Source organism: Antechinus flavipes, chromosome 4 (assembly GCF_016432865.1).
Source record: "Antechinus flavipes isolate AdamAnt ecotype Samford, QLD, Australia chromosome 4, AdamAnt_v2, whole genome shotgun sequence".
NCBI lineage: Eukaryota > Metazoa > Chordata > Mammalia > Dasyuromorphia > Dasyuridae > Antechinus > Antechinus flavipes.
The window spans coordinates 445,381,534-445,395,785 of NC_067401.1; the positions used below are offsets into that span (position 1 = coordinate 445,381,534).

A 14,252-nucleotide genomic window follows, 5' to 3' on the forward strand; every position below is an offset into this window, starting at 1 on the left:
GCAAGCAAAACGCTGCGGCCACTCTCGCCGAGCTTCTGATCTCCGAGCAAGTTCCGCCGCCCCGCTGCCGGATCTTTGAGCCCCTCTCTCCAGGGGGCAGATCCAGATCCCAGCAGCCAGCCTCCCAAGTCCCGGCTCAAGAGTTCTGCGGCTCCGCTCAAAGAGTTCTCCGCCTCCATCCCCAAGTTCTACTCGCGTTGTTTCTTTTTCTTTCTTTTTAATTTTGGCTGCAATAGCACGAGGGCTATTCCTGCACTATTAACAATGAGCTCCCAGGCAGCCAGAAGTTTCGTCTTTGCCGTCACCTTGTTCCATTTAGCCGGACTGGTAAGTTTGGCAGCCCGTATCCTGCTTGTTTCTTCTCCCGGTCCCTCACGCCGTACCCCAGTCCCCAAACCGCAGCCCCGAGTGGGGAGGGGGCAGACTGTTTGTAGTAAGCCTGCCATTGCAGTCCCTGCCAAGCCTTCCCGGGACTTTGGGTCCCCGGATGAACTTGACCCCCTTAGAAGGCACTCGGGGCTGGCTGGAACAGCGCGTTAGCTCAATGCCTTGAGAGCTCCCCTTTCCCCCGGGGCGGGGGAAGAGAGGGGGGCGCTTTGCATTCTGCAGCTTTTCTCACTGTGTTCCTTTCGCTTTTCAGGCGCTCTCCAACTGCACAGCCTCTTGCCAGTGTCCCCTCCAGGTACCCAAATGCGCCCCGGGAGTGGGGCTGGTCCTGGACGGCTGCAAATGCTGCAAAGTCTGTGCGAAACAGCTTAACGAAGACTGCAGTAAACTTCAACCTTGCGACCACACCAAGGGGCTGGAATGCAACTTCGGCGCCAATTCCACGGCTCTGAAAGGAATCTGCCGAGGTGAGCCGCTCGCGGTCTGGGCTTCCTAAAACGACAACGACAACAATAACAATAATAATAACGGGCCCCTCTAGTCCAGAAGTTTGGTCCCACTGAGGCCATGTATGGCTATGCTTTGTTGTTGGTAGCTTGGCAGAAAGGCAGATGATTTCAGCAGTCTGGAATGCAATTCAGTATGTCTGGGCCCCGCTAAAAGCCCATACGGAAAAGTGATTCCTGACTGACTTATTGTTCTAGTCTTGGGTCTCCGGGGAATTGTAGGAGAACTTTACCGTAAAGTGAATTTAACAGAGAAAAAAAATACGTAGGAGCTTCAAGCAGTGATTGGGAAAGTTAACCCTATCTTTTCCCTCCCCCCCCTTTTTTTTTGATCATCTCTGCAGCCCAGTCCGAGGGAAGACCTTGTGAATATAACGCCAGAATATACCAGAACGGTGAAAGTTTCCAACCCAACTGTAAACACCAGTGCACATGTATCGACGGGGCGGTGGGGTGCATCCCTCTGTGTCCCCAAGAACTGCCTCTTCCCACCTTGGGCTGCGGCAACCCCCGGCTGGTCAAATTGCCCGGGAAGTGCTGTGAAGAATGGATGTGCGATGACGACATGACTAGTAATTCTCTGGATGCGGTGGAACGTTTCCCGAGCAAGGGACTTGGAATAGGAGCCTCCGAAATCGAACTCACCAGAAACAATGAGTTGATTGCCGTCGGAAAAGGAGGCATCCCTTTAAAACAACTCCCCGGTAAGTAGGCGCTGAGACTTGTAAAAGGAGTAGTGGAATGAATTCTCTGATTCGTTTTAAATTGTTAGACAAGTAAAAGCTGTTTCTTTCTCTGGGCAGAGTGGCCAGTTGAAAACTTAGAATAACACTCTTTTCTCTCTCTCTTCTCTTCTTTCTTTCCTCCCCCCATTATAGTTTTTGGATCTCAGCCACGCATCCTATATAACCTATTGCATAGCCAGAAATGCATTGTTCAAACAACTGCATGGTCCCATTGCTCTGAGACCTGTGGAACTGGTGTCTCGACCAGAGTAACCAATGACAACCCTCAATGTCGCTTGATTAAAGAAACCAGAATCTGTGAAGTGCGCCCCTGTGGCCAGACGGAGCATAGCACACTCAAGGTCAGTTTCGAACTTAATAGTCAGCCCAGCTTCATGGAAATTGTTACCAGGCCCACGTGCCACGAGTTTGCCTCTCAGAGAAATAATTCCTGCTTTTATTTCCCTCCCTCTCTCTTCTTGCAGAAGGGAAAGAAATGCAACAAGACCAGGAAAGCTGCCGAGCCCACGGCGTTTACCTTTGCGGGATGCACCAGCCTCAAAAAGTACCGTCCCAAGTACTGTGGCAACTGCACGGACGGGAGATGCTGCACACCCCAGCAGACCAGAACCGTCAAGGTCCGGTTCCGCTGCGAGGACGGCGACTTCGTCACCAAGAACGTCATGATGATCCAGTCCTGCAAATGCAGCCACAACTGCCCACACGCCAACGAGGGCACTTTCCCGTTTTACAGGCTGTCCAATGACATTCACAAATTTAAGGACTAAACGGCCCTTTGTGGGGCTGGAGAGGGAAACTGAGGGGAGGCAGTGTCAGAATCGGAAATACCTAGACACGTGGGGCTGGGGTGGGCCGGGGAAGGGAGAAGGAACCCTATTGTAGAAGGGCCACCTAGCTCATTCTCGAGTCCCCTTCAAGGTATTTTTGAAACTTCCCAGTGCACTGTGCAGATGGACACTAAGGCAAACGAGATTTGAGAATACTTAATGCTTCATAGTATTGGAGCCCCTTTTTATTGCTTCGTTTTGGAGCCTGTTATATAAGTCGACAACATTCTGCTTTCTGTTTGTAAATTATTTGGTAAACAGACTTCTCTCCTTTTCTTTCTGTGCCTTTTTAAAGAGATGATGTGATTAGTGAGACACCTGAAGTTTTTTTGATCCTTTTTCCAGAAGCAAATTGAGAATTTTCCACCCTTTCCTGATGTGGCACTCTGTGAGTGTAAAGCCTGAGTGGCAGCTATGATGTACCAACTGCATCTGAACTGCAAACAGAAACCAGCTGTTTTAAGACTGAATGTTTTTATTTATCAAAAAAAAATGTAGCTTTTCTTGGGGAAAAAATGTAATACTGGAATAAGTTGTAAATGATTTTAATTTTATATTCAGTGAAAAAAATTTATTTATGGAATTAATCATTTAATAAAGAAATATTTACCTAACTTTCTGAGTATGACTCAATTTCAGAAGTACAAGAGGTCTTGGAGGTCATGCAGGCAAAGCTTACTTTGCAGATGGGGAAACTGAGGCAAAGAAAGGTGACATGACTTGTCAATATCACATAGGTAATAAGGGACAGAACCGAGATTTAAATACAGACTCCAGTTTGAGTACTTTCCTAGACAGTCTGGCAGTTTGAGGGAGGGAGGGAAATATAAGTGGAAAATTATTGCTTCTATTTCTTCAGTGGAGAAAACCTTGGAATTAAGATTAGACAGTCATGCAATAAGGACAGAATGAGGAAAGGATATATTTGATAGCAACTAATGACTCTTCCCCCATAGAAGTGCAGTCTGTGAAGTGGTAGTACAATAGTCACTAGACACTAACCATTAGATATTTAAAAGATCTTTCTCTTTATTGTATGTAAGAATATTGGTCAGGAGAGAGACAGACATCACTGGGAATATTAGCTAATCTACCTACTTTTTTCAAAGGGGAAATGAACTCAACATGCAGAATAAGCCATATATTTTTAGATCTGGCCAATTTAGGAATATGTTTTGGTTGACTATGCCTGTTAATATAAGGGTTTTCTTCTTTTTTTTTAATGAGCAGAGGGAGAAGAAATAAATGCTTGTTGATTGAAAAGAAATAAAATGTTTTGTTAAAAAGAGAAGGCATCTAGGAGGAAGTGATCAATAATGTTAGATGCTGTAGCAATTTGACAGTTAAGATTTGACAATTAAGAGATCGTTGGTAATTTTGGAGAGGACAGTATTTATGATATATATATATGGGGCAGGGCAGGGGAGAGGGAGGGAAGCAGTTATCAATGAAATCCTTAGAAACGTAACAAGAAAAATCACTTCATTCATCACCAGGCTGCTCACAACTAGAAATGTAGTAGCTTTGGTCCCTTATATCATGAAGGACTGCTTACTGTTTATAGCCTCCACCTCTCAAATAATATCCTTTCTCAAATGTAGATTAAAATACTTCATTAAAATGATACTTGACTGAATGATGGATTGAGCCTGGCTTGCCCATATCTCTCTCCGGTGATTTGTTGGAAATTAAAATCTTTGGGTTTAAAGCAGGGGGAAAAAACTAGAGGGTTGGGGGTGGGGAAATCCTGCCATCTGGAGAAGGCAAGGCAAGTGTGCTGTCCCTAAATGAGCTTGAAGCAATGACTTGTGTTAATCCTAATAAGCCAGTGATTAAGTAAACATGCTATTAAATGGAAAGGAATGCCAGGAATTTCAAGTACTTTTCCAATAGAGAGGAGAGACCTGGTTGCCTCCCCTTCCCCCTTCTCTTTTTTATAATTACGCTTTATATTGGGGGGACATGAATGGAGTTTGGCTATCCAGAGGGTCAAAGGCTAGATGACTGACATTCTTGAGGAAAAAGACCTGTTTAATGGGGCCAGGAGGAGTTGAGAAGGCTGTATCAATGTTTGGGAAAATGCTGTTCGCCTGTTGTTGAGAAATCGGCATCTATAGAAAGAGTGGACAATAAACCTTTCATAGAAAGGCTTTCCTTTCATCGTTCCTCCCTCCTTGGCTTTGGTTCAAATCCATCGTGAAATATTTTGGTCTGCTCTCCATTAAGAGTACTTAAAATTGCAGGCTGTAAGTGAAGGGAAATTTGGGGGGTTTCTGAAGAGAGGAGGTAGTTGATGGGGGCCATCGGGGTGATTTCTGAAAAGTGGACTTTCAGTCTCTTGCCTAAGCAAGTAGCCAATGCTATTTAACTTGGATTTTGTAGCTTTATTAAAATCTAATTTTAGCATAAACATAATTTTACATAATGTGATACAAGTGTCTGGCCTGAAAAATTACAACCCATGTCATTTTAGCAATAGGGATTTTGCCTGGGATTGAACAGACTTTAGGTGTTCGGGAATTCAAGTACCACCTGGCCCCCACCGGTCTTGAATGTAGTTAAACTTGTCTGTGTTATAGAAAGGATAACATAGAGGGCAGCTAGTTGGGGTAGTGGATGGAAGCACCAGCCCTTAAGTTAGGAAGACCTGAGTTCAAATCTGCTCTCAATAACACGTAACACTTCCTGGCTGTGTGACCCTGAGCAAATCACTTAACCCCAATTTGCCTCAGCAAAAAAATAAAATAAATAAAATAAAGACTGTATCAAGAAATCTCACAAAAAAAAAGAAAAGAATAACAGAGTAAAGGTGTGAAATGCACGGAAATCCAGATATATGTTTGGGCAGATAAGATCTGAGTAAATTCTAATAGATTGATGGACCACAGCTGATTTTGTTCAAATTAAATAGTGTACAGTTGATAGCCAGATATCAATAAAACCAAATTATTTCCATTTCTCATAGATATTGGAAAAAACCCAAAGATATAAAAATAGGTAAGAAATAAATTAAGAGACTTAGAACAGATTGGTTTTGTCTGTTGCCAATTTCTGCTTTGAGTTTAGAATGGAAATCTATACATTTCCCCAAAAGAAAAAAATCCATACTTCAAATAGTTAGCATTTATATAGGATTTTAAGGTTTGCAAAGTACTTTATAAATTTTGTCCTCATAGAAATAGTAGTAGGTCTTATTATTATCATTTCCCTCATTTTACATCTGAGGAATATAGAGATTTAATGACTTGCTAGTGTTTTACTTGCTAGTAAGTATCTGAGACTGGATTTTAAACTCAGATCTTCTTAACTATATCTAATATTTATCATTTACAGTGAAGTTATCTATTTGCATATAGTGAAGAGCTTGTTTAGTTCTCATTTTACTATGCAAAAGCACTGAGGGTCTCAGTCTTTTTCATGGTGGAAGTTTCATGGTGGGTTCTAATTATGGAGTCAGATGAACTGAATTTGAATCCTATCTCTGATATCTAGTTCCTCACTGATCTTGGCAAAATCACTTCCCTGGTTATCTCAGTTTCCTCAGTTGTAGAAAGGGGATGATAGTGAAGTTTGAATAGATGGCCTTTAAGATCTGTTCCTGATCTATATCTGTGGGTGAATCCCAAGAAACTGATACAGAGCCATAAGAGCATACATTCAGAACAGGGAAGGACATTGAAGGTTATATCAATAGGAACTCCTTGAGGTCAGAGAGTTTTCTTTTTCTTTTTGTATCCCCAGGACCTAAGGTACGGCATTTGGAGGCTTTTAGTAGATGTGTGCTGATTAATTCACTGATGGATTAAGCCCTCATTTGACAAATAAAGAACTGAGGTCCAGCAAAGTGGGTCCATATGACTTTTGAAAATGAATGGATATGTTCTCAGGCATACACAAAACTTTTTCAAGTTGTTTCTCTAGTAGCAGTGATGAAGTTACACTCATTTTCAAGTCACCTGACCATAATTAAATGTCTAGTTTGTGGTCAATGTCTAATTTGTGGTCAGGGGAAAAGAAAAAAACTAACTGTACTGAGAGCCTTAATCTCATTAACACCAATTTTTTAAAAATCCAGCTTTTGAGATTTAGTAATATTGTAATATTCTCTCGTGTCTCTCTCTCCTTCTCTCCTCTCTCCCTTCCTTTCTCTCTCTCTCTCCCCCCCCATCTCTTCACTGCTCTCTTCATTCCTTTATCTATACATTCAACCATTTATCTATCATTCATTTATTCACCTATCCATTGCCCTCAACATCCATTCATCTATTCATCCATGTATTCATTGTTTACTCCATTCATCTATCCATCCATTCATCCATCCAATCCTGTGAGGAGAAAATAATTACTAGTGAATTGATACAAAATTATCTGGGTAGTTGGCAATCTGGGCTAGTATGTAAATTAATTAATGTTATTCACTCTAGGATCATAGATTTTAAAAGGTTAAAAGGAACCTTAGTAGTCAGCAATTCAAGTCCCTTCAATTTACAGATAAGGAAACTGAGGCATAGGAAGGGTAAGGGATTTGCCCAAAGTCACATAGTTAGCAAGTATTAAAGTAGAGATCAGAACCCAGGTTCTCTAACTCTAAATTAACTGACTCTATTGTACCTATCATATGGTTTTAAAAAATTACAATTTTTTTAAAAAAGAAAATGGTGAATTTTAAAATAAAAAAAAATTATTCTATACATTCTTTTTTGGTTTTCACTCTCAAAAACAAGCCTTATTTGATAATGTTCTTCAGACTCAGGATAAGCACTTGGCTCCCACCCACCCACCCCAGTTATATCGTGCCATTAAGCAGAATGTTAGAAATGTATGAAGCCATATCTGTGGAATGGCTTGAGGATTCAGTCAAAGCGAAGCAGAGAACTTGATGGAGAACAGATGTGTAAAGAAAAAAAAATCCAGGAAGAGATGCTCACTTCAAAAACCCTGGTTCTTTCTAAAAATAGTGTAATCCCTGGATACCTCTCTTACTATGGAACAATGTAGTAAGCCAGACCATAGAAACTCACTATCATAGGTAGATTTTGAACTCAGAAAAAAAAAGAACTAATTATTTTTCAATCAACTTGCTGCTGTAAACACTTCTCCCCTCTGCTCCTATTCTTAGCTTTCTTGGGATGACATGGATTGTATTTACCAATTCTACTTCTAATTCAGTATCCCATTTTTCTAGAGACCTTCAAAATGGTAGTCAAATAATTTAATCAGAGTTCATCAAAACTGTTCAATTCATCTGACTCTTCTTTGAATAGAACCAGTAATTCTGATAGTGCACCAAGAAATTCCTTAGACTTGGGTTGGATAACTATTGCTGGGAGACTCTCATTGAGTGACTGACTCCATGGCTACCACAGAGGGACATATGTGGGTTTTTTTTTAATGTTTTAGGACATAAACCCTTTGATTTCACTGAAATCTGGAAGGCAGGTCAGGGATAATCCAACCTCTTCATTTTACAGTTGAAGAAGTTCTGACCTCTAAAGGAAGATTAAATATTTTACCCCAGAGACCATGTGTAGCAAAAGACAAAGCCATGATTCCCAGATAAGTTTTCTGTCTCCAAGTCCAACAACCTTTCCATCCTGCTTCCCCATATCTTCATTTGACTATGATCAGGTTTGTAGTAGATAAAATACAGGATTTGAATGTAGGAAGAATTGAGTTTATATTCTTCCTCGATACTCAATACAAACTCCATGACTCCTGGGTGAGGCACTTAAACTCAGCAGTAAATTGAAGGTAATAATAGCACTTTCCAGTTTGCAAACTTTAAAGTGTTATATAAATGCTTTACTGTTGTTTACTCATTTTGGGGTCGTGTCCAATTTCTTATGACTCTATTTGGGGTTTTCTTGGCAAAGATACTCAAGTGGTTTGCCATTTCCTTCTCCAGCTCATTTTACAGATGAGGAAACTGAGGCGAACATGGTTAAGTGTCTTGCCCAGGGTCACACAACTAGTAAGTGACGGAGCACACTTGTGCCACATAAATGGCACTCAACATAAATGTTGCCTATTATTGCGATTTGGCAGCTAGGTGGCACCATAGTGCAGAGTGCCAGACCTGGAGTTAGGAAATTCATTTTCCTGAGCTCAAATATGGCCTCAGACACTTAATAGCTGAGATTCTAGGTAAGCCACTAAACTTCAGTTTCCTGAGCTGTAAAATGGGGTTAATGTGGCTGGCACATGTTTTTCAGTCATGTCTCCTACTCTTCCTGATCCCATGTGGGTTTTTTTGGCAAAGATACTTCAGTGATTTGCCATTTCTTTCTCCAGCTCATTTTACAGGTGAGGAAACTGAGGTAAAATGGTTAAGGGATTTACCAAGGGTCACAAAGCCAAGCAGATTATAGGCGCTTAATAGATACTAATTTCCTTCCTTCTTTTTCCTTGAATTAGAAAAAAAAATCTGCACGAATTATTCAAAATTTGTTCAGAGGTACTAAAACAATAAATTATAGACCTTCTTTAGATATATATGATTTTAGATTCCTGTTACCTGAACAAGAAATACCAGAAATCTTGCTTTAGCTCTTTAATAATTTCGAAATTAACAGGTCTCTGTTGGAAGGGGTCCCTCACCTTTGGTGAGATTTCTTGAAATGCAAGGGAGGCTTGGGCACTTGCTATAGATAGATAGAGTTCATCAATTAATATTAATGTCAAAATGTTTCGACATACTGATAACAGCTCTCACAAGAAGAAAAATGCTTCTGGTTGCCATCCATCCCTTGCTCAACATCTGCACTGTTCAGTTATCCCATTAAGAGGGCCAAATCCTTGAGAGCAAGCCCTTGTCCTGTCACCTTCAAACATTTATTATGCTCCTGGCTAATATGTGTAAGGATTATACACAAAAGTATAGATAATAGAAATCCAAAAACTAAATAATTTCTGCCCTTAGGGAGTTTATATTCCAGAGGGGAAGGAGATAGAACATAGCATGTACTCAGATAAGTCAATCCAAAGTATAGGGAGAAAGCATGGCACATTAGAAAGGCTACTGGTTCTGGAATAAGAAGATCTGAGTTCATATTCTACTTTTTGTCTTTCTTGTCTGGGCAAGTCATTTAACCGATCCAGATCTCATCTGTAAAATGATTGGGGGAAACGAACTGGAGTATGTAGCCTCTGAGGTACCTACCAAACTGCAGATCTGTGATCTCATTGTTTTAATGAGAGTCTGCACTGAAAAGAGAGATGACCCAGGAAATGGGGTTCAAAGTCCTTCCCCTCTTTCATAAGTCAGCTATGAACTCAATCGATCCATTTAATTTTTAAGCACCCCAGGCAATTTTCTAAGATTGATATGTTGACAATCTACACTGGAGAAAGTTGTTTCCATACCTGCACTTTCCTACATTAAAGAAATCATGAATAATTTAAAAGTAATTTTAAGAGGGAGAGTGAACTATTCACTGGGGAGAAATCAGGGAAGTGTAGCTACCAAGAAATTCTAGACTAATTTCATGGAAAAAAGGATGACCAACAACCAGGACAGGTAAGAGAGGGTCTCTTAAGGGGGGATGGCTATGTAGCAGGCTTCTTCTCCACTTCTGATCCCCAGTGTTTACCACAGTGCCTTGCATGCAGCAGGCACTTAAGAAATGCATGTCTAATTGAATTCTTCTTGTAGATATTTAGCATCTAGCCTTCACCAAGCCCTGACTTTACTGTAAAATGCTCATTACTGTGATTTCCAGAATTGTCACTGGAATTATCTACATGCTTGATGCTAGAGGAGGACTTTATGGTTTTTGGTTTCAAAACTGAGAAAGCTTGATCTGCATTGTAATAGGAAAAACTGTTTCCACATTGGACTCAATGAATGGCAAGGTGACAAGTTACTCTTCAATGGGCCAACAAAAGGTATACGCGCCTGTCGAGGTCCAGACATGCATCTCCCATTAATTTTCATGGGAATTACCTTTGGAAATCCCCCTGCACATCAGTAGAAAAGCCAGACTCCAGGGAGGGGCTGGGGGATTATTCCTGGCACAACAAACTCTCTGCTTGAAATGGAAAATGACTGGTTCTACCACATCATCAACTAGACTTTGAATAGTTAATAAAAATAAAATTTGACTTCCCTACAGGATATCCTCAAAGCAGCTGGCAGGTTTCAAGATTGGGGGGGGGGGGGTGGGGAGAAGGGGAAAGAGTTCAGAGCTCCTGACCCAGTCATCAGAGCTTTCTTTCCCATAAACAGCAGCTGCTATAATTGTGCCAGCTCCAGAAGCAGTCTGCTGAGAGGGCCAGAGGCTATGGGGATGACCTGACACCTCTGCTTATTGCCCATGAAGTATAATCCCACACCTTAGAATTTATTGTTCTTAATATTCGTTTGCCACCTACTAAGAAAGCTCTTTTTTTCTTGTAGAATATTAAATCCTAGTTTTGCAGGCAAATACAAAACACAGTGGAACTGTTTTCCTTTAAGACTGCACTCAAAAGTCACCTCCAGTAGGCTTTTCTTGGTGCCCATGGCCATTTGGGGTTTCCTATTTAAGATTACCTTCCTTCTCCTCTATTAGTATCATATATACATATTATTTTCTTCATTTGAATGTAAGCTCGGATATTATATTGAACCAGACTATCTGAAAATTTGAGTTTGAATTGACTGATATTTAATACCTATAAGGCTTGCTTAACTTCTCAGCTTGTTTTGATATAAAATAGAAACAATAATGTTTATGTTACCAACTTCACAAGGTTATTATGGAGAAAGTAGTTGTTAACCTAAATAGAAATAAAGTAACAAAACAGATGATCATTTTTATCTAGAAAGGCTTCATAGGAGGAAATCCTCCAGTGGGAAAATATTGTTTAAATAAGAGAATACTTATTTTCTTCTTATAGCGAGATGCTTAGCTCAAATAGCATGATGTCAGAGACCTAGATTTGAATTCTTTCTCTGCTAGCTAGGTGATCTTGTGTAAATCATTGTACTTTTTTTCTGATCCTTAAAATGGAGTCTTCAAGGCACTCATGAATTTAGGGGGTTGGATTGGATAACCTCCAGATCCAAATCTATGATCCTTAGTGTATCTCCACAAGCTTTTTAATTTTTTTTTACTTATCAGATTAAATACAAAATAGAAAAAAACAGAATAGAAAAAAAGAAAGACAGAAAAGAAAATAAACAAAATACAAAACAAAACATTATCAAGTCAGGGAAAGATAATGAGGAATGTTGGAGGGGATGTGGGGAAAACTGGGACACTGATATATTGTTAGTGGAATTGTGAATACATCCAGCCATTCTGAAGAGTGATTTGGAACTATGCTCAAAAAGTTATCAAATGTGCACACCCTTTGATCCAGCAGTGTTACTACTGGGCTTATATCCCAAAGAGATCTTAAAGAAGGTAAAGGGACCTGTATGTGCAAGAATGTTTGTGGCAGGTCTCTTTGTAGTGGCCAGAAACTGGAAATTGAGTGGATGCCCATCAATTGCAGAATGGCTGAATAAATTGTGGTATATGAATATTATGGAATATTATTGTTCTGTAAGAAACGATCAGCAGGATGATTTCAGAAAGTCGTAGAGAGATTCACATGAACTGATGTTGAGTGAAGTGAGCAGGACCAGAAGATCATCATATACTTCAACAACAATACTATATGATGATCAATTCTGATGGACGTGGCCGTCTTCAACAGTGAGATGAACCAAATCAGTTCCAAAAGAGCAGTAATGAACTGAACCAGCTACACCCAGCGAAAGAACTCTGGGAGGTGACTATGAACCACTACATAGAATTCCCAATTCCGCTATTTTTGTCCACCTGCATTTTTGATTTCCTTCACAGGCTAATTGTACACTGTTTCAAAGTCTGATTCTTTTTGTACAGCAAAATAACTGTTTGAACATGTTTACATATATTGTATTTAACTTATATTTTAACATATTTAACATGTATTGGTCAACCTGCCTTCTGGGGGAAGGAGTGGGGAGAAGGAGGGGAAAAATTGGAACAAAAGATTTTGCAACTCTCAATGCTGAAAAATTACCCATGCATATAGCTTGTAAATAAAAAGCTATAATAATAAAAAAAAAACATCAAGTGCTTAGAAGAATATCAGGGAGGATTGAAAATATATAACAATAAATTTCCATCTCAAGAAAACACAGAATAAAAAAAGAAAGTATATTCATGAGTGTCCATTTTTTCTTTCCTTCCTTATAGGTTTTCTCTTGTTCTCTGCTGAATACTTTTTACTTTATTCTTTTTCCCCCTTTTTCTCATGCTTTTAATTACTTAGTCATAATGCAGTACCTAGCATATAGTAGGTATTTAATAAATATTTATTGAATTAAGAGACAAGTATGGTATTATATTTTCATTTACTCAACAATGTACCTATAGATTCTATAGGCATATTATATATTCTTCTGCTAAACTCTTATTCTAAATCTTTGTGGTTTGCGTAATCTAGTATTTGGTTAGGTGTTGCAATGGATAGGGCACAGACCTTGGAGTTAGGAAGATTCATCTTCAAAACTGGACCCAGACACTTCCTTGCTGTGTGACTCTGGATGAGTCATTTAATACCTCAGTTTCTTCATCTGTAAAATATGCTAGAGAGTAAATAGCCAACCACTCTAATATCTTTGCCAAGAAAACTTCAAATGAGATCTTAAGAGTTGAACACTACTGAAATGATTAAAAATAAAATCAGTACTTGTTTCTGGGTATTTGATGGTTGTCTCAATAGATATTTATTTTAGATTTTGAGAAGGGGATCATTAATGGGCTCTCTGAAGGTCCCAAAGCCAGGTTAGAAAGGCTTCCTATGAAAAGGCTGGCTCTGGGATAGTATTTTTTTTTCTCCACAACCCAAGAGTCAAAAATATAATGTGGCCTTCAGGATTGTGCACAACTTCTACCCTGCCATATCAAATTTAGCCTTAGTCAATTTTTTAAACAAATACAAGAGAAACAAAATTAGGCAGAGATACTTCTCTTTCCCCAGAGTCATGAAGATTCAAGTCCCACTTTTGACAAACATATACAAGTTTTTTAATCTCTTGCAACTCTTCTAAGACTAGAATTTGGGGAAGGGGAGTTCTGGATCTCTCCAAATCATTGATTATTAATAATCATTTCTTTCACTAGGACCTAAGATAACAAGTTTAAAGGAGAAAGGGACCTAAGAAACTATCCACTAATACAAAGTCTTTCCCAAAGGAGGAAATTGTAACAATGAGGGGGTGTCAGGAAAAGCCTCATGGAGGAAGTTGCACCTGAGCTGTGTTTGGAAAGAATCTGAGAATTTCAAAATTGGAAGCTAAGGAGGGAGTACATTCCAGAGATGTCATGGACCTTGAGAGAGATAGTAGCCCATTTTCCTTGTGATGGAGTGATGGGAAAGCAAGGGAAAGACATCCTGCCTTAGTACCAGGTTCTCCAGTATAGCCCTGGGACAACACAAATATTCTGTATGGGCCCTTGTCATAAAAGTTGCAGAAGGGAAATTTTTGTGTGGGTTAGATTGGATTAAATGAGCACTGAAATCATAGTTTCATAGAAATATAGATTTAGAAACTTAGGGACCTTCCTCCAACTTTCTCATTTTACAGATAAGGAACCTGGGACTCATAAATGCCAAGTGATTTTTACTAAGAGGCAGGATTTGAACTTGCCTCCGTGGACTCCAAAATTAGTAGTCATTTGAGGATAGTATATTCCCTTTTCCTTCCAACTGATATTCTATGTACCAGTTCTGTGCTAGGGTGTGTGTGTGTGTTGTGTGTGTGTGTGTGT

General features: G+C 39.7%; 1 protein-coding gene across 1 annotated transcript; it reads left to right on the forward strand.

Moving 5' to 3' along the window:
- Window positions 1-234: 234 nt before the first annotated feature.
- CCN1 (cellular communication network factor 1) lies at window positions 235-3,080 on the forward strand. Its single transcript, XM_051999249.1, has 5 exons — window positions 235-327; window positions 641-854; window positions 1,238-1,597; window positions 1,772-1,980; window positions 2,104-3,080. Exons 1-5 carry the CDS (start codon window positions 265-267, stop codon window positions 2,404-2,406), a joined length of 1,149 nt encoding a protein of 382 aa, XP_051855209.1. The 5' UTR covers window positions 235-264; the 3' UTR covers window positions 2,407-3,080.
- The last annotated feature ends 11,172 nt before the right edge of the window (window positions 3,081-14,252 follow it).

What these genes read in the sequence shown, in the direction of transcription:
- CCN1 (XM_051999249.1), top strand. Translation starts at nt 265, where the DNA reads ATGAGCTCCCAGGCAGCCAGAAGTTTCGTCTTTGCCGTCACCTTGTTC. An exon ending in TGTTCCATTTAGCCGGACTG is followed by an intron (nt 328 to 640) that starts GTAAGTTTGGCA and finishes TTCGCTTTTCAG; the next exon opens with GCGCTCTCCAACTGCACAGC. An exon ending in TCTGAAAGGAATCTGCCGAG is followed by an intron (nt 855 to 1,237) that starts GTGAGCCGCTCG and finishes TCATCTCTGCAG; the next exon opens with CCCAGTCCGAGGGAAGACCT.